This window comes from Octopus sinensis, linkage group LG4, assembly GCF_006345805.1.
Source record: "Octopus sinensis linkage group LG4, ASM634580v1, whole genome shotgun sequence".
In the NCBI taxonomy this organism is placed as follows: Eukaryota; Metazoa; Mollusca; class Cephalopoda; order Octopoda; family Octopodidae; genus Octopus; species Octopus sinensis.
Genome location: NC_043000.1, coordinates 150,679,624 through 150,701,148, shown reverse-complemented (window position 1 = coordinate 150,701,148; position 21,525 = coordinate 150,679,624). Strand labels below are relative to the sequence as shown.

General features: G+C 37.0%; 1 protein-coding gene across 3 annotated transcripts in view; it reads right to left on the bottom strand.

Annotated features, from left to right (window-relative positions):
* Positions 1 to 21,525, bottom strand: part of LOC115210333 (RAB11-binding protein RELCH homolog) — a 313,025-nt gene that overhangs the window by 148,978 nt on the left and 142,522 nt on the right. For all 3 annotated transcript variants that reach the window (XM_036502568.1, XM_036502569.1, XM_029778868.2), the window contains one exon: positions 8,186 to 8,249. In XM_036502568.1, coding sequence (XP_036358461.1) covers positions 8,186 to 8,249 — 64 coding nt within the window. The remainder of the gene's footprint in view (positions 1 to 8,185; positions 8,250 to 21,525) is intronic.

Sequence of the window (21,525 nt, the reverse complement as noted above, 5' to 3'; positions counted from 1 at the left end):
ATACCACCTCCCAATCCAATAAAAATTACACTTTAGGTTCTCCCCACTGATAACGAGCCAACTAATCTCAACCTCACTAGTAGTAAACCTTAACTACAGAGCAAGTAGGAAACCGTGCAACTGCTGCACATCTCAAGTATTTCCTGTTGCAGGCTTGTGTCTACGTAAAAATGTAATCTACAAGTGCCATGTTATAACACCACGTTCCCACCAAGCAAGGGTATATATCAGCAGCACCATAGATTTCAAGTGCCACTACTGTGCATATATGAACTCTTTCACTAATCCAAATTCTAAATTATCAACCTTCTTAGCAACATATATACACAACCTCAAATCGCAAAGTATTTCATGACCTTTGTATATAAAAATGTGGAAATTAGCAGCATTGTCAAATTGCTGCTACTTCTACTACTACTACTACTACTACTACTACTACTACTGTTGTTGTTGCTTCTATTACTGCTGCTATTACTACAACTACACACCCTGCTGCTACTGCACATTCTCAAATATATAACTCCCACAAGATCTTCAATTCCTGTTATTGTTCAGGCTACCAGGAGCCCAAATTCAATTCCCAGTTGAAACTACTTCATGTCAAGAACCATATTCTTCACATAGCCAATCCCAAACTCTGAAGCACCTTAGAGTTTCATAATGCTTTAAGTTCACTGAGCTAAGCTACTGTAGCAAACCTAGCGGATACTCTCCATCTATTGGTCAAGACTTATCGGTTGGTTTATGATAACTGTAACAAATAAAAATGTATTGTATGTGCCTTTCAGTAATCAAAGGGTTGGTGGTTCGAATTTGGTCAATGCTGTTCTATTTTTAACATGTTTATAATGAAAATAGGTCACATCTTAAATTCAAAGATGAGTATGGATATGTATCATAGTCCTCAAATTGAATAAGCCTCATCCTTTGTCAGCGTATCGAATCATTTTTTTTTAATGCACTGACCATAGTCACTGAAAAACTTTAACTATAGTATTTTTAATCTAATTGGTTATCACATCCATCATTCATACCTTCGACTATATTTCTCAAGAATATAATCATTTGCTACATATAATATCAACAAAAATCAATATTTATTTAACCAGCCCACTATCATCATTCTCATAACAATCAAATGCTATTCTTGCCAAATATTGTCTATTTCTCAAGGGAAAATAAGAAAAAAATAATAGCATCTTTTCAAATATATATAATTTACAATTAAATAGCAACACAAATACTGTATTCTTCACCTAATATCCTATTCTGAAAAAAAAAAAAAGAAAAATATGGTTAATTTGCATATCTATGCTTCTGCTTTGTGTAACTATCTCCAGACATAAAGAAACCCATTAAAAAGTAAAATATTAATCACATTCAAATAATTTTACTCTCCACACATTCTCTTTTCCACCAAGATGATCATTATTCCTATTTTCTCGCCTATTTTATCATGTTGGCATTGTTTAGACTAATCAATCGATATTTTATTTATCTCACACAAGCGTAAGAGAATCACTTGCTTGACTTCCCATAATCAGGCGTATCCATCAATTAAGAAATTTTCCCAAAGGCATTAAGAATTTAAGTGAAAATAAAATAACTACACCAAGGAAACAATGACATTGTGGATTTAGCATACCTTTTATTTAACAATGCACATCAACAATTAGTCATATCTGGAAAAATCCTCCTACACTTTATTGTAATTTCATCTAATGCTCTATTTCGTAGATTATAAAGAAAACTTACGCAAACCACCTCCACAATGAATATTCAAACTGTTGGAGCTAACACTGAAGCCTCTGAAATGATTTAATAACTTCCAAGAAATCATAGCCAAATTTCCCTCAAATACTCTACTGCCTTGAACAAAAAAAAAAGAGTGCATGAGATAACATTGTCCATATAACCTTATGCCTGTGCTAGTAAGGTGCCAAGAGCACCATCCGAGCATGATCGTTGCCAGAGCAGCCAACTGGCTTCCATACCCGTGGCACATAAAAGGGCACCATTCGAGCGTGATCGTTACCAACGTCACTTCACTGGCACCTATGCCGGTGGCATGTGTAAAAAGATTCGAGCGAGGTCATTGCCAGTACCGCCTGACTGGCCCCCGTGCAGGTGGCACATAAAAAGCCCCCACTACACACTCGGAGTGGTTGGTGTTAGGAAGGGCATCCAGCTGTAGAAACTCTGCCAGATCAAGACTGGAGCCTGGTGCAGCCATCTGGTTCGCCAGGCCTCAGTCAAATCGTCCAACCCATGCTAGCATGGAAAGCAGACATTAAACGATGATGATGATGATGATATAACCCTAAAAATAGATGTATTTGAACAAGGTTGATTTGGGGGCTGGATAGTTAAATCTAACTTGTATCTAAAAGAAAAGAAAATACCAACACGAATAGGAAAAGGTCTGCATCACATCTACGTCTGCATTTAACATCTTCTCCAACAACTGCATCATTACTAGTTAGTATACAGTTCATAACCAAGAGAACTAAAGCTACATCTGTCTTCAAACTATTTCATTCTTTATATCTCTCTAGAGATAAGACTTTGCCAGTTCCATGCAATTTAGCCCTAGCAATAAATGTTTGTTGTGCCTCAACCCATTCAAATAAGGAAATAATAAAAAAAAAAAAAAGAGAAAATAAAAAAAAAAAAGAAAGAGAGAGAAAAGAAAATAGAATTCTCTTTGGTATATCCATTTATATTCTCCATTGTTCTGAAAGCTACAAACATAACAAATAAATGTAGGTTTGCTGTAAAGCAAACAGAGACACTTATCAAAACTTTTTATCACTGCATGAAATCAATACAAGAAAATCAGAACTAAGACATTCAAAAATTCCTCTTCTTCTTCACAACTGCAGTCGTACACACATTGGTTACTAATCTAATAGATCTCACCCACTGGCAGATAATCTTTCTTTCGTCACTTATTTAATTCAGATAACACAACTGTAATCTTAGCTCCATACCTGTAACTTTCCTCTGCTGCCAAGAAACACTATACCCTTCATTTCTTTAGAAGCATTCAGATAAAACATATATGTTTTCTCAAGTGTTCTTTAAAATTTGTTTCTAATTAACCATTGTGGTGAAATGATGTGCTGGGTGTTTGTGTGTGTCTTGTTTACTCGAAGCTAAGGCTTCAATCTGTGCTAATCTCTGTTTTCTATTACCATTAATCTACTAAATATATGTGTGTGAGTGTGTGCATATAAAAATTCAAATATATATATATAGTGTGTGCATATAAAATTCAAATATATATACATATATACATACATTCAAATTCAAATATATATATATACATACAAACACACATATCAAAATTTTATACATCTATATATATATATATATATACATCTCTCTCTATATATGTGTGTGTGTGTGTGTGTGTGTGTGTGTGTGTAAAAATTTTATACATCTAAATTTTACATATATGTGTGTGTGTGTGTGTGTGCACATATACACACACATACACATAAATTTTATACACAGATATCTAGATATAATCTTATATAAATTTCACAATCACCTATCTGTCTATACACATACACACACAAATATAGATTTTATATAGATAAACAAATCTTAGAGATATCTATATAATCTTATATAGTATAAATTATATATATATATATGTATATGTGACAAGAAATAATTTTTGTTTCTCTTTATAGAAACAAAAAAGATATATAGGACTGCAAAAAGGAAGTGCACAAATGAAATTGATTTTTATATATATATATATATATATATATATATACACTGTGTGTGTGTGTGTGTCTAAAGACATCAGAGTCTAAGTTTGAATTATTTGAGTGTTACTCAGTGTTTTCTAAACCAAGAATCTCTGGATCTCAACTGAACTGCTGACTATATATATATATATATTTGTGCACATTTGTGTGTGTGTGTGTGTGTGGATCGATATATATATATATATATATATATATATATATACATGAAAGAATGGAGTTGAACGACTAGTCAACATACTTATAATTTTAAAATAAACATACAAATTTCCGCACGAAGACACGTAGTCTATGCCCTAGGGACGTAGCTTCAACCGTGTTCTTTCTGATGTGAATTTGCTACCCAGGTATCAGTTATCTTTCGAATTATCCTTAATAAGATAATTCATTCAACTACTCAAATATATATATATATATATATTTATGTACATATGTGTGTATATATATATATACATATATGTATGTATGTGCATGTGTGTGTGTATGTATATATATATATATATTATATATATATATATATATATATATTATATATACACTTTATTTAAAAGCAGCAGAAATATAACAAAAGCTGTTACTCAGAGTTTGTGTGTATAATTACATCTTACTTATATATGTCTGCATATGTATGTGGTCTGTATATATCCATGTGTATTTTGATGTATATATGTATATTGATCATTTAGTATGTGTAAATACTGTTGTAAAATATTTTAATTTTTAATGTATTAATTGTATTAATCGAATTATATTTCATATATAATTATTCACAATATGTATTTTGAATCCACTCTTCGATTTAAGGTTTTTCCTGAATTTTTTGCAATAGGATGAATTTATATTGAATTCATTTATTTCGTTTATTTTGTTTATCGCATGCTTAAGACCATTATTTGAAAGGACCAATGAAACAAATCCATTTTTAAAGGTGTATTCTTTAACTAGTTTTGATGATACTGTTATTTCTGACCTATTTTAACAAAACTGTCCAACGAATGGGAACGCAAAACTCTGAGTAACAGCTTTTGTTATATTTCTGCTGCTTTTAAATAAAGCATATTACTCTACCTCTGGTATTTGAGTACTCTTTTTTCCACTTTGTTTCACATTTATGTGCTTACTCCGGTATGTATGTATGTGTATATGTATATATATATATATATATATATTTCCTGCAAATTCATCATGTTGAACCATTAGCCCCTATACATTTTTTCTCTCTCCAGATTTTTTTTCATTCTCTCCCCGTTTTTTTTTTTCCTTTCAATCCTTTCTATCGAAGAGTGTAAGCTTGAAACGTAAAAGACTTTTCCATTCTTCCCAAGTGTTAAACTAATACACCTCCTTGTTGCTTCTTCATTTGCCTTCGCTTTTTGTTTACTGTAAATTTTAGCTATATATATATATAATATATATATATATATATACCTTCCCTTCTTGGGACACAAAACTCTACTTGTGAAGACGTGTTGAGGCAAGTGAGGATCAGAATCGAAATCGATCAATGGAAATTGCAGATGTGCTACCAGTGCCGGTGGCATGTCGAAACTCTGCTTGTGAAGACCCATTGAGGCAAGTGAGGATCAGAATCGAAATCGATCAATGGAAATCGATCAATGGAAATTGCAGATGTGTTACCAGTGCCGGTGGCATGTAAGAGAACTTTCCGTTTCGCAACCGTTGCCAGCACCGCCCCGTTTCGTGTCCGTTGCCAGCCTCGCCTGGCCCTCGTGCCGGTGGCACATAAAAAGCACCATCCGTTCGTGGCCGTTTGCCAGCTCTGTCTGGCACCAGTGCGGGTGGCACGTAAAAAGCACCCACTACACTCACGGAGTGGTTGGCGTTAGGAAGGGCATCCAGCCGTAGAAACACTGCCAGATTTGACTGGGCCTGATGAAGCCTTCTGGCTTCACAGACCCCAGTAGAACCGTCCAACCCATGCTAGCATGGAAAACGGACGCTAAATGATGATGATGATGATGATGATATATATATATATATATATATGTGTGTGTGTATATATATATATATGTGTGTGTGTATATATATATATATATACACACACACACACACATACACACATATATATGTATATACATAAATACGTTTATACATATGTACATATATACATATATATACATATGTGTGTGTGTGTGTCTGTGCCTGTGTATGTATGAAACTTTTCTAAGGTGGCATGTTGTGGGACTGAACCTGAAGCCATGTGGTTGGAATGCAAAATTCTCTACCACACAGCCACGTCTGCCTATAAGTACATGTATTTTAGTGTTTGTATGTCTGTGTGTGCAGGCATGCTTTATATAGAAGCCCTGTATGGCTGTTTCCATTTCTCCACATAAGCATGTCCATGTTGTTTATTATTGTTTATAAATTACCTTATTTGGAAGCAAGTGGAGGCTGGAAACACAAAGTGCTTCTGACCATAGAAAACTCTACCCCAATGTACTTTCATCCAGCCCATGTGAATATGGAAAAGTAGACATTAAAATCGTGGTGGCAGGGAAGGGTGATCAGAGTTTAGGATTAGCCGGCTGTGGCAAGAACTACTATGTGGAATTGAATCATCTTAGTTTTGATATGGTTTCTAAATGCAGAAAAAGGGAAAAATATTTTTTTGTAGATGAAATTGTTTGAGGACAATTGAAAATAGTACTTAAAAGACGTGGGGCAATTTCTATAATTTCAGGCAGATATTTGTAGACACATGCAGTGCTAAGAGCACCATCTGAGCATGATCGTTGCCAGAGCAGCCCTCTTGCTTCTGTGACAGTGGCACGTTAAAAGCACCATCCAAGCACGATCATTACCAGCGTTGCCTTACTGGCACATGAAAAAACATTCGAGTGAGGTCATTGCCAGTTCCGCTGGACTAGCTCCTGTGTAGGTGGCATGTAAAAAAAACACCACTTGAGTGTGGCCGTTGCCAATACTGCCTGACTGACCCTCGGGCCGGTGGCACGTAAAAGCACCCACTACACTCTCGGAGTGGTTGGCATTAGAAAGGGCATCCAGCTGTAGAAACTCTGCTAGATCAGATTGGAACCTGGTGCAGCCATCTGGTTTGCCAGTCCTCAGTCAAATCATCCAACCCATGCTAGCATGGAAAGCGGACGTTAAACGATGATGATGATGACACACACATTTTATTGAATGACACAAAACAGGAATTCCATAATCACCTTCATTAACCTACAGCTGTTTCAGCTATAAGATATTGCACAGACACTCAGCTCTGAGAACACTGCTTCTTATAACAGAAATTAATGAAATGAACCAATGAAGTTGATTACATGATTCCAGTTCCCTTGCCATTCAAGAACTTATGCTATACTCTCTCCTCCTCTAATGCTTTATTCTAAATGTCAAGTATATTGAGTTCTAACAATTGGTCATTAGTATCGCTGTGCCTAAGGAAAATCATAAAAAGCATACATATATATCATTGTTATCATTTAACGTCCACATGCCATGCTGGTGTGTGTTTCATGGTTTGAAAGGAACTGATGTGTCCAAGGACTGCATCAAACTCTAATGTCTGCTTTGGTATGGTTTTTATAGTTAAACGTCCTTCTTAATGCCGACCACTTTACAGTGTAGATGGATGCTTTTTTTTCATGCCGCCGGCACTACTGAGGTTGCCATGCAGTTTGCAGGACTATGAGCCCTAGGGTTGGCTAGGAGGTGAGGGAATTACTATGAGAGAAAGGAGCAGAGCAGGTTCCTGCAAATGTATCTGCATAGCAGCTCCACAAAAGAAAAAGAAAAATATCAGAGAGAAAATAATCAATTGGAACAGCAAGACATGGAGCTCATTACTTGCCTTGATAAAGTGGGATGGAAGCACTTCGTCGGTTACAACGACGAGGGTTCTGGTTGATCCGAATCAACGGAACAGCCTGCTCATGAAATTAACGTGTAAGTGGCTGAGCACTCCACAGACACGTGCACCCTTAACGTAGTTCTCGGGGATATTCAGCGTGACACAGAGAGTGACAAGGCCGGCCCCTTGAAATACAGGTACAATAGAAACAGGAAATAAGAGTGAGAGAAAGTTGTGGTGAAAGAGTACAGCAGGGATCACCACCACTCCCTGCCGGAGCCTCGTGGAGCTTTTAAGTGTTTTCGCTCAATAAACACTCACAACGCCCAGTCTGGGAATCGAAACCGTGATCCTATGACCACGAGTCCGCTGCCCTAACCACTGGGCCATTGCGCATCCACCTTGATAAAGTAAGATATCTCAACAAAAGATAAGTTTAAATCAAGAAGAGTTCCGACCATTCATGTAAACATGAATTTGGGAAAACATTTCAACATCTATTCTTATACTGAAATAAAGAAAACAGACAGAAAATATGGGGGAAATTTAGAGTATAAACAGATATACAAACCTCTCGTAGAGTAACATTTTCTAGGATGGTTCCAAATCCAGGTATTGTAGCAATTCTTACAGAACTACAAGAATAAAAGAATTTTTCAAAATATAAAAAATATAAATTACTTTCTACATATATGAATATACTAATATTAAAAAAAAACAACTTAATAAATATATATAAATAAAGTCATTTAAAATTATTGAAATATTCCTGAATTTCTAATTTCCTTTCACATTATATTTTAAAGAATTTCAACTCAATATTTAATCATGTAGATATTCAAAAGCCAATCCCTTTCCATTAAATTCTGGATGAAAATGAAAACAAAGCTAATGGTAAATAAATATTTCAATTCCAGTTATAGAAATTTTACTGGATTTTCGTAGAATCAATTCAAATAATAACCTCTATAAGCAGCAGCAGTTTAGCCCTTGTGATACCAGTCTACCTGAGACCACTACAGATTCTATGATGCAAACTTCCTGCTCTGAAGCGATCTAAATTAAATCAAAATTCCATCAAAATTTCATGTAAATTTGTGCCAAACACCAGCTTAATAATGACAATGCTATTTTCCTGAATTCTTCATTATTTTCAGCGCCGCCTTGGCTGGCTTCCGTGCCAGTGGCACGTTAAAAGCACCAACCGATCGTGGCCGATGCCAGACCCCACCTGGCACCTGTGCAGGTGGCACGTAAAAAGCACCCACTACACTCATGGAGTGGTTGGCGTTAGGAAGGGCATCCAGCCGTAGAAACACTGCCAGATCAGACTGGAGCCTGGTGCAGCCCCTGGCTTCCCAGACCCCGGTCGAACCATCCAACCCGTGCTAGCGCGGAAAACGGACGTTAAACGATGATGATGATGAAACAAATGGAGTGTATTTCAACAGAAATGTGGGAACAAAAGAGTTAATATCCAGTTTTACCATGATGAAGTACCCACTCGGTTTTCTACCATCTATATCTATCCATTCATCTGTGATGTCTAACCTTTGAAACCCTAACCCAAGAAGCTTACACCATCTCCACCTTGACAACTCTCCACTATTAGCTCTTGTTACTTTCTTCACTTAATTTCACTCATTCAGTTTCATTACCCTAAGTCCAACTTTCTTCACTCTAAGCCAACTACATAATTAACTGGGTTCTGAAGTGACCACATGGTTGTGAAGTGACCACACACACACACACACATAAACATGCGCACACACTATCTCTAACTTAAAGCAAATGATGCATAAAAAGGAGATTAACTGAAAAATCAATGAAGGTAAGATAAAAATATTGTCAATTATTCTTATGAATGCAGAAAAGCTTGACTCGGAACTAAATGGATTGCCATTAGAGAAGTTCAGCATCTCTCTCTCTCTCCCTCTCTCCTTTCTCTCCCTCCCTCCTTTCTCTCTCATTTTTATTCATAATGATCTCTATAGAACTGAAATCAAACATCAAATTGACATTACAGGAATAGAATTGTGATACATCAGCAATGTTAAAGTGCATACCATGACTAAGTCAGAAAATTCCCCTTAAACAAAAACAAAAAGCTTTCAACAACTCTCTATTGTTATAAGGCTGTCAACCAGCCCTTTCCATATTGAAGAATAAAACAATTTTAGCCATTGATAAATGATGCCTCAAGCAAGACGTATCTATGTATTTCATTACTATAGCTTATCATCATATCATGTTAAAGCTATGATGGATGAGTACTGAAGAACCATCAATATCCAGCCCAGATATTAGTTTAACATTAAGTCAAAGTTGGTTAGTTTGTACAAGTTAACATCATATGGCTTAATCCGGAAGAATTCAGAATTACTTTTAGTCACTTAATATCCACTATTTGATTGCTGCAAAAAAAAGACTGCTGCAGTTCTTTTGTCAGTGGAATCAATTAATTACAAAACACAGTCAAATTTGCAAAATACTGGTAATAAGTAAAATAAACGTATTTCATAGGAAAATGTATAAAAAAAAAAGCCTCCGGTGATAATGAAAAATCCTTTATTATAGAAGAACTAAATGAAACATATTACTCTCTTTTACTCTCTTTTACTTGTTTCAGTCATTTGACTGCGGCCATGCTGGAGCACCGCCTTTAGTCGAGCAAATCGACCTCGGTACTTATTCTTTGTAAGCCCAGTACTTATTCTATCGGTCTCTTTTGCCGAACCGCTAAGTGACAAGGACGTAAGCATACCAGCATTGGTTGTCAAGCAATGCTAGAGGGACAAACACAGACACACACACACAAACACACACACATATATATATATATATATATACATATATACAACAGGCTTCTTTCAGTTTCCATCTACCAAATCCACTCACAAGGCATTGGTCGGCCCGGGGCTATAGCAGAAGACACTTGCCCAAGATGCCACGCAGTGGGACTGAACCCAGAACCATATGGTTGGTTAGCAAGCTACTTACCACACAGCCACTCCTGCGCCTATGTACAATAACAGGATCTAGAGTACATACAGTCAAAGGAAACATGGAATGCCAGTCTTTGGCAATCAAGGTAAAAGGTTGAAGTTAATCAGAAAAAATGAACAAAGGACAAAAGTTAAAGAGGGGCCATTTTATAAACCATATCAAATTATGCAATTATAGCAAAAGAAACAAAATAAAAATTGAATCAATTCAGTATTACTTTTCTATAGTATGGTTGTATACTGTCAATCTAACGTGACATTGTTTAGCCCTAGGAAGCATCGACACTTCTTGATGGCTTTGACACATTTTTTACTGTCCTTATATATTTACGAAGGGGAGACAAACACCCCCAGCAGCCAGGCCTGCATCTAGAGACACGCATGTTTCAGGATCTTTGTCCACCATCGGTTAATTACTTAATAATGAAGCACCAAGTCAATTTTTTTATTTCTATATTCACAACAATACTAAGTCAGAAAATGAGTAAAATATCATTCAGATTTACGATATGCTTTTCAAGAAATTCTTTCAAATGTAATATGCACATTTAGGAGTGCAGGATTTGATGTACGTGTGTGCAATGTTGGACAAAGAAATGAAAGGAAATGTCAGGTATATGGTAGGAAAAATCCCTTGCACTGCATCTGGGTGTCTGTGATGAAAATGGAGAATGCAAGAAGAATGAAAAGAGACCAAGAAATGGTAGTGGGTAGGATGACCTGGGGCTATGATGTGTATTGTATAACAAAGTCTTACATCCAACCCATGCCAACATGGAAAAACAAAATAACAATAGGCATGATGATGATGGCAATGACGACGGCGTCAACAATATCAGTGACAATGATGATGGTGATGAGGATGATCGCAAAGACAGTCACAGCAATGAAGAGGAGAATGTACAAGACCAATGCCTTGTGAGTGGATTTGGTAGACGGAAACTGAAAGAAGCCTGTCGTATATATGTATATATATATAAGTGTGTGTGTATATGTTTGTGGGTCTCTGTTTGTCCCTCTAGCATTGCTTGACAACCGATGCTGGTGTGTTTACGTCCCTGTCACTTAGCGGTTCGGCAAAAGAGACCGATAGAATAAGTACTGGACTTACAAAGAATAAGTCCCGGGGTCGATTTGCTCGACTAAAGGCGGTGCTCCAGCATGGCCGCAGTCAAATGACTGAAACATGTAAAAGAGTAAAAGAGTATGATAAAATTATGATATACATTAAAATAACCTCATAATAGTAACCTAATGGTTAACAGCCCTATACAAGACTACTGAAGTTTTAATCACAAAGTAACCAACAGGTAAAGCAACAGAATCAAGTTTTCAAAAAATTTTCCAGTATACAAGATTTTTTTCTATGAAGTGCAGACTAACACCTGAATGTAGTAAGCCATAAAGAATTTTCAATCAAATGAAATTACACTTGTAATGAGGAAAAAAAGTAATTAAAGTTAATGAGGATTCTTGGCAAGAAGGGCAAGAAAGAATTATCAGAATCGAGAGATTAAGTTTTACAGTAGTAATAAAACATTTGATAATTAAATATTTTCTCTTTAAGTATAAAAATAAATAAGAATTAATCGATAACAGATTTCAGAAACCTTGTTTGTTAGATCTAGAACTTTTTTATCTCCCACAAGAAGAAAGAATTTATCAAATATACACATATTGTAACATTGAAATAGCATAAAACTATTATGGGAGAATTAAAACCAAGCAGTGTTATATGCAAGATGTTGACAATTTTTAATTGGTAACAAATTTATAATTAATTAACGGTAAAATTGTAGCTTTCACTTGTATCTATGAATCTCATATATCATCTCTAAAAGAAGCAAAAATAACATCTTCCAATAAAACTAAAACTGAAATATGACATTAAAATTTATGATAAATTCAGTTTCTAAAATGCTTAATCAATTTTAATTAAAATTAATGCGATATACTTTTTTTATTCTGATTATTACACTTGTTTATATTTGAATGTTTTCCAGTTATATGTATGCATGTATTTGGCAACAAGTTGACTTCAACTAACTAAAAGTTTTGAGGTCAGGTGTAAAATTATCTGAATATGGATCTATATATTTAAAACATTAATCTAATGAACTTTTTTTTAAAGATTAAGCTAGAGTTGATTAAATAATACAGTTTCATACTATGTTGAGTGCAACGTGTGAGAGGTAAGAAAGCAAACATCAAGCATAACTCTTCTTACCTGACACTTAAAAACATTTTTTTTTTATTCAAAAACACTTAAATTTTTTCACTGAATATAACCATGTCAAAATGGAAATAAATTGAATAGGTTTTCCCAATAAATTCAAAAACAATTCAAAGAACACAAATTATTGCAGTTTAAACTCAACCAGATGGATTTTTAAATATTAAAATATAGTATGCCACAAAACTGGGACAAATGTAAAATCTTTCCTGAAAATGTTCATATTTAATCAAAATCAAAATATAGAAATACTTATAAATGTCAAGAATACTTTAGTTTTTGTATATAGATACTAAATTGCTAGTGCAACGTGCTGAAAGCCATTTTAAGCATTGCAACTCCTTTAAAACTTCAAAATGTTAAGATAAATACTTTTTGCTCTTTTGCTTAAGAATTAGTGCAAGGAGCAGATATATATAGTTATTGTTTAAGCTCAAGTCAATGATGACCAAGCAGACCTATGATTAAAAGTATTTCACGCATGACAAGCCAAGCATTCAAGTATAATGGAAAGTACATGTGCCCTGTACTAGTGAGTATCACAAAGAAGTAATGAGGAGAGAGTCAGAATAGATGATGTGACAACTTTAGTTACCTTAACTGGAAGTACTCTAAGGTAAACCAAAAACGATCTACTACTATCTCCAATCATATTGAAAGTATAGCTCAGTTAGAACTGAGAAGAGGATGGAGTGAGTGAGAGACAAGGAATAGATATGGATGTAATGTATGGCAAACAGAAGACAATCAACAAAGGCATAGGGAAGAGATAGTGCAATGTGCAGGGAAGAGAAGAGAGATCCACTGCCATCCTTAGTTACACCTACAGTACAGTACAGTACGATTAATAAAAGTGGGGAGTGATTGAGAGATGAGTGATAGGATATGGGCACAAGAAGCAAGAGATAAAAAGGCATAGGTGAAAAGGATATGGGTAACAGTGGTATGATGGGTAATATACAGATGAGCGATGAAGATGTGCGATGTGAAGGACAAGAGATAGATGGGTAAGTGATGTGGGTATTAGAGAGGTGAGCAGGTATCAAGAGATCAATGATGTAGACTAGACAGTAAGCAGACATGCATGTATATGTATGCATATGTTCAGCAATAAATGTCTGTATATACAAAAATATGTGGAGGCGCAATGGCCTAGTGGTTAGGGCAGCGGACTCGCGGTCGTAGGATTGCGGTTTCGATTCCCAGACCGGGCGTTGTGAGTGTTTATTGAGCGAAAACACCTAAAAAGCTCCACGAGGCTCCAGCAGGGGGTGGTGATCCCTGCTGTACTCTTTCACCACTCTTCCTCCCACTCTTTCTTCTGTTGGCCTGCTCGCTTAGCCAGCGGGGTGGCGTCATTTGAAGGCTAAAACAATGCGAACGCATTGTGACCAGCGATGTGTAACTACATCTGATGGACTGGTCGGTCACGTGATGGTGATGGTGATATACATAAATATAATAATTTTAATGCCTGTTTTACCACATCCTAGTGGGCAGGCAGCTTTATTCCCACACAATCCCATCAGTTAACACAGTCCTTTTTATCATCTCTTCCATGAGGTGTAATGGCTTCAGATCTGTCTGCACTTCTTTATCTCAAGTCACCATTGGTATCCATCTTCCACAGATTCCATTTACTTCAAGACCATGACACCCCTTCATATACATCACATGCCCATGCAGTCTTCTATCTTCCACACTGAACCAGATTTCTCTTATGGAGCATGCCTGTCTCATTTCTTTCTAGCCATTGCAAATCTTCTAAGATCAAGGCTCAGGTCACATTACAATGTAGTAAGGGGGAAGCACTCCGTCGGTTACGACGATGAGGGTTCCGGTTGATCCGAATCAACGGAACAGCCTGCTCGTGAAATTAACGTGTAAGTGGCTGAGCACTCCACAGACACGTGTACCCTTAACGTAGTTCTCGGGGATATTCAGCGTGACACAGAGAGTGACAAGACCGGCCCTTTGAAATACAGGTACAACAGAAACAGGAAGTAAGAGTGAGAGAAAGTTGTGGTGAAAGAGTACAGCAGGGATCACCACAATCCCTGCCAGAGCCTCATGGAGCTTTAGGTGTTTTCGCTCAATAAACACTCACAACGCCCGGTCTGGGAATCGAAACCGCGATCCTATGACCGTGAATCCGCTGCCCTAACCACTGGGCCATTGCGCCTCCGTAGTATCACACTTGACACAGAAGTACTCTGATGGAGAAGCCCTTTGCTACCAACAGGTATAACAGCTCTCAGATCTTTCTCCAACTGGTTATTACTCTGGCTTCTATGCTCTCAGAACACCTGCCCCTGCAACAAATTAGATCTCCACAACAACAGAAACTATCAATTACTTTTAGAGATCCACTTGGGCAGTGGATGGACTCTACTTTGCAAGTTCTCTTAGGACTTCAGGTTCTTGTACATCAGCTGCATGTGAAGTTTACATTCTGTTACCTTACTTGTTTTCCCACTATACCTCTTATGCATTCACAGTTAGCACTGGGTGTACCATATAAAATTCCTGTCAATCTTTTTTTTACATATCATGCAAGGACATTTTCCTGATGGCAGCAGGGTCCTCCCAGATCAGATGGTTTAAGAAAATGCATAAAAGAGATCCTCTTAATAAACTACAAACTTAAGAATGCAGCTGTATGAATGCAAGTCATATCCATATGTATTCAGTATCAGTATCTAATTTGACCCTAAGAAGGTGAGCAGGCAGAATCATTAGCATGCTGGCCAAAATGCTTAGCAGCATTTCGTCTGTCCTTACGTTCTGAGTTCAAACTCTACCAAGGTCAACTTTGCCTTTCATTCTTTCAGGGTCAGTAAAATAAGTACCGGCTGAACACTAGGGTCAAAGTAATCAACTATCCCCATCCCCTAAAATTTCAGCCCTTGGGCCTATAGTAGAAAGGAATATCTAATTTGACCCTATAAAGGCCTTTTTGGTAGCTTGAAATAAGAATCAAACTGACCAAGTTTGATTCATCAAGGTTCGTTTATGTCTCTCTTCCAAGATACCAATCAATAGTAACAAGATGCTACTTATGAAAAAGTAAACGAAACAGTGATTACTGCAAGTCATTATTATAATGTACCTGAGTAATACAGTTCTATATTTAAGAGATGAGGAATTATGTACATTATTTATATTATTTACAATTGATGGATATTTGTCCTCATCTTGATTGTTGTTAACACATTTCGGCTGATATACCCTCCAGCCTTCATCAGGTGTCTTGGGGAAATTTCGAACCTGGGTTCTCATTCCTAAGGTATTTTTCAATGCTATTATTATTACTATTGTTATTATTATTATTATTATTCAGGTCACTGCCTGGAATCGAACTCGGAATCTTGGGGTTAGTAGCCCGCGCTCTTAACCAGTGGTTAAGAACAAGGGCTACTAATCCCAAGATTCCAGGCAGTGACCTGAATAATAATAATAATAATAATAATAATATAATAATAATAATAACAATAATAATAATAACAACAACAACAACAATAGTAATAATAATAACAACAACAACAATAGTAATAATAATAACATAGAAAAATACCTTACGAATGAGAAATTTCCCCAAGACCCCTGATGAAGGCTGGAGGGTATATCAGCCGAAACGTTGTGTTAACAACAAACAAGATGAGGACAAATATCCATCAAATGTAAATAATATAAATTAGCTGAGTGCTGATAAATCATGGTTTGCAAATGAATAAGTATATAGTCACATTCATACTTATTTGGCACTACTGTGAAATAAGATCCCATGTGTTGCATTTTTGACAATTCTATTTACATTTTAACAAGTCACCCTCTGTAACTAATGCTCAGCATCTTGGAAAGGAGAATTAAATAAATCCTGGTGAGTTGTTAAAAAAAACAATATACAGCCAGTCAGCTCAATCTTAATTCAAGCTATTGGAAACACACTCCGAAGTCCATATATTTAGCTATCCATGATCAATATTGTATTAGTACTCTAGTATTAATACAATCTTTTCTTCTTTTACTTGTTTCGGTCATTGGACTGCAGCCTTACTGGGGTATCACTGAGAACAGTTTAGTAGAACAAATCAAGACTAGTGCTAATTTTACAAGTCTCTTTTTGCCAGACCTCTAGGTTACAAGGACATAAACAAACCAACACCAGATGTCAAGGAGATAGGAGAGGACAAACACAAAGATATACATACACACACACACACACCTGGCTCCCCCCCACACAGTTTGCATCTACCAAATTCACTCACAAGGAATTGGTTGGCCCAGTACTACAGTAGACAACATTTACGCAAGCTGCTGCAGAATGGAACGAAATCCCAAATCACACAGTTGTGAAGCAAACCTCTTAACCATACAGCCATGCCCATGTGCAGTTATAGTCAAGGTATTTGATTTATATCCTATGACCCAAAATTAAAAGAGAGCAGATATGGTATAAAAGGCGGCGAGCTGGCAGAAACGTTAGCACGCTGGGCGAAATGCTTTGTGGTATTTCGTCTGCCGCTACGTTCTGAGTTCAAATTCCGCCGAGGTCGACTTTGCCTTTCATCCTTTCGGGGGTCGATAAATTAAAGTACCAGTTACGCACTGGGGTCGATGTAATCGACTTAATACCTATGTCTGTCCTTGTTTGTCCCCTCTATGTTTAGCCCCTTGTGGGTAATAAAGAAATAGGTATTTCGTTTGCTGTTACGTTCTGAGTTCAAATTCCGCCGAGGTCGACTTTGCCTTTCATCCTTTCGGGGTCGATAAATTAAAGTACCAGTTACGCACTGGGGTCGATGTAATCGACTTAATACCTATGTCTGTCCTTGTTTGTCCCCTCTATGTTTAGCCCCTTGTGGGTAATAAAGAAATAGGTATATGCCTGTAGGGGAATATGAGGTGGAGTTAAAAATTTTTCAAAAAATGTTTTGAAATATAGTCAGCTATCATCAAAAGGTGACTGATATAAATTATTTTTAAGAAGTGTTACAAAAAGTTAATAAAGGTAGCAAACATTGTCAGGAGATCAATATAAACCAAGATCAATAACCAAGGGAGGTTGTCAAGTTGTAGACAACCAACCAAACAACTAAAAACAGATTTGATGAATATTGGGAAAAGACCATAAATTTAGTTGTGTCTGGGGGGAGTCATTTTCATTTTGTGCCTTATAATGTAACACACTCACCAGTAAAATTTCCACTTATTTCTTATTTTTATTTTCCTAAAATTTTCATTGTCTTGCAACCTTTTCAATAGTCTTGAGAGTCAAGACCATTGAAATGGTTGCAAGACAATGAAAATTTTAGGAAAATAAAAATAAGAAATAAGTGGAAATTTTACTGGTGAGTGTGTTACATTATAAGGCACAAAAAGAAAATGATTCTCTCCAGACACAACAGAATATGCTTCAACACACAAACTCATATAAAGAATCTTGCAAACCAAATCCAAAAACGAAACCATAAATATTTAAAGTGCCATTCTAATATGCAGAAAGTGTACATAATGAAAAGTCAACATTTTAATGGCGGTGCCCCAGCATGGCCACAGCTCATGAGCTGAAACTGGAAAAATCAAAATCAAAATTTAAAAGGTTTTGTCTATCATCCATAAAAACTATAATATAAAAATTTAAAAAGCAAGGAAAAAATAACAATCTTCAATAGCATTTAGGCCGCTAAATATATTTACATATATTCATATTTCACCTAGTAGAATAGTCACCTGAAATAGAACCATGATGCAATAGAGAAGACTCCAAGTCTTGATTTCCAAGAAATCAACTTCTCTGGTTCTGACATACATGATAAACACACCTGTTCTATTCATTCAGAGCAGCTTGAACCACGGGGAATGAGAAAGTCTTCGCATGGAAGAACAATCTGCTGAGGCTGACATTACTATGATAGGCTGATTTAAGACTATCCGAACAATTGGAATTAGACAAAGAATGCAGTTCATTGAAGGAAAGGAAAAAGAAAAAAAACATCACAGAATACACAGGATAGAAATACTCGAAACATTATGTATTCAATGCATGCACATCCCAAAGGAGCATGGAGAAATAAATGATGATGATGATGATGATGATGGTGGTGGTGGTGGTGGTGGTAGCAAACACAAAAGTCTTTTGTAAGTAGGAAGGCACAAATCACATATCTCTTCACATAGATGGCCCTGCTTGATTTGTAGAAAAGGCATAGATAAAAACACCATAAGATGTACCCGATGTAAGCTTTGGACATAAAAGTGGTGCGGCAATATCAAAGGAAAGTTAACAGAAAATAGCTTTTGTGTGAGGAAGATGCACTGATACAATAAACACCCAAAATGTACAGAAAATAAACTCCATCAGTTGCCACTGGCATAAGCTAGAGGTAGCAGATAGCTTCTGTTATCTAGGTGACCAAGTTAGTAGTGGAGGTGGATGCTCCAAGAGCATAACTGAGAATAAAATTAGGTTGGGCAAGGTTCAAAGAGCTCCTACCTCTGCTGGCAACAAAGGGCCTCTCTCTCAGAGAGAAAGGCAAACTGGATGATGCCTGTGTACAAATAACTATGCTACACAACAGTGAAACATCGGCTATGACAGCTGAGAATATGCATAGACTTGAAAGGAATGAAGCCAGTATGCTTCACAGATGTGCAATGTCAGCATGCATGTTCGACAGAGTGTAAGCATCTTGAGAGAAAAGTTAGACATAAGAGGCATCAGATGTGATGGGCAAGAGAGACAACTGCACTGGTATGGTCATGTGATGCATATGGACAAGGACAACTGTGCAAAGAAGTGCCAATCTCTAACAGTGGAGGGAACCTGTGGTAGAGATAGACCAAGGAAGACATGGGACAGGGTGGTGAAGCATGATCTCCGAACTTTGGGCCTCACAGAGGCAATGACTTGTGACTGAGACCTTTGGCAATATGCTGTGCTTAAGAAGACCTGTCAAGTCAAATGCAATCATAGTCATGGCTGGTGCTGGTGTCATGTAACTAGCACCTGTACCGGTGGCACGTAAAAAGCACTTTTTGAGTGTTGGGCCTCATGGAGGCAAAGTGGTTGAGCTCCTTTCAAGTGTTGGGCCTCACGGAGGCAATGACAGAGACCTTTGATATTATGTCGTGCTTGAGAAGAAGACCTATCATGCCAAGTAAAACTGCAGTCATGACAGATACCAGTGTCCTGCAAATGGCACCTGTGCTGGTGGCACATAAAAACACCCCTTGCACTCTTAGAATGTTTGGCATTAGGAAGAGCATCCAGCCATAGAAACCATGCCAAATCAGACAGGGGTCTGATGCAGCCTTCCAGCTTGCCAGCCCTGGTCAAAACCTCCAATCAATACTGGCATGGACAACGGACAATAAATGATGATGATCATACAGACACACATACATATATGTGCATGTGTGTGTATATATGCACACCTGCACACATGCACGCATGCACACACACACAGATATACACAAGTATCCGATCGTGGCCGTTGCCAGCCTCGCCTGGCACCTGTGCAGGTGGCACGTAAAAAGCACCCACTACCCTCATGGAGTGGTTGGCGTTAGGAAGGGCATCCAGCTGTAGAAACACTGCCAGATCAGACTGGAGCCTGGTGCAGCCTTCTTGCTTCCCAGATCCCCAGTCGAACCGTCCAACCCATGCTAGCATGGAAAGCGGACGCTAAACGATGATGATGATATAGAATGATAACAGCATACTTGCACTCAATGATGTTGAAAAGAAAGCTATGGAAGGCTGTTGAATGTGGAGAATGCTCAGGAAAGAGGGTCTATTCTAAGTAGAGTCAATAGAAGCTATTCATGTTGACAGCCATATAGTACATAGGATGATTAAGAATATGAAGGCAGAGAAAAACAGCTGGCCTATATGAGGTAGTCACTGAGATGCTTAAAATACTTGGCAAAGTAGGATATAGATTAGAACCAAATGCATGGAGCTTTAAATATTGGTTGTATGTCACGATCAATAAACCTTATCACACAAATATACACACACACACACACACATACACACACACATATATGTATATACATGTAGAAAGGGAGAGAGAGAGAGAGAGAGAGAGAGATATGCATATAAACATACATACACACACAGGCACATATATGTATATACATGTAGAAAGGGAGAGAGAGAGAGAGATATGCATGCATATAAACATACATACACACACAGGCACATATATATACTGAGAGAGAAAGAGAGAGACATGCATACAATCATACATATACACATCTCTTCACACAAACATACACACACACACACATATACATTACACACACACATATAGGGAGAGGGAGAGACAGAGGCAGAGAGTGAGAGAGAGAGAGAATGAGAGAGAATAGTCGCAACTACTTATGAAACATGCAATGACAAAGGGGTATTTTGCATATCAGTACATTCACTGCTGTTGTAAATAACTTAACCAAAATACCACCAAGTCAATGTTTTTGTGGACAATATCATTAAGTGACGCTACATGCATCTGTTTAATTGATGTACATTTTAGTCTTGCTGGCTCTTCCTGCAGAATGTAGTGATGGACAACTTGGCTAGTTTCGCTGGTACTCAGAACACATAATGGATTGTTCAATGCAGTTGAAAGGCCGTTATATCTAAGTGGCATTAATTCATTAATTCATCCT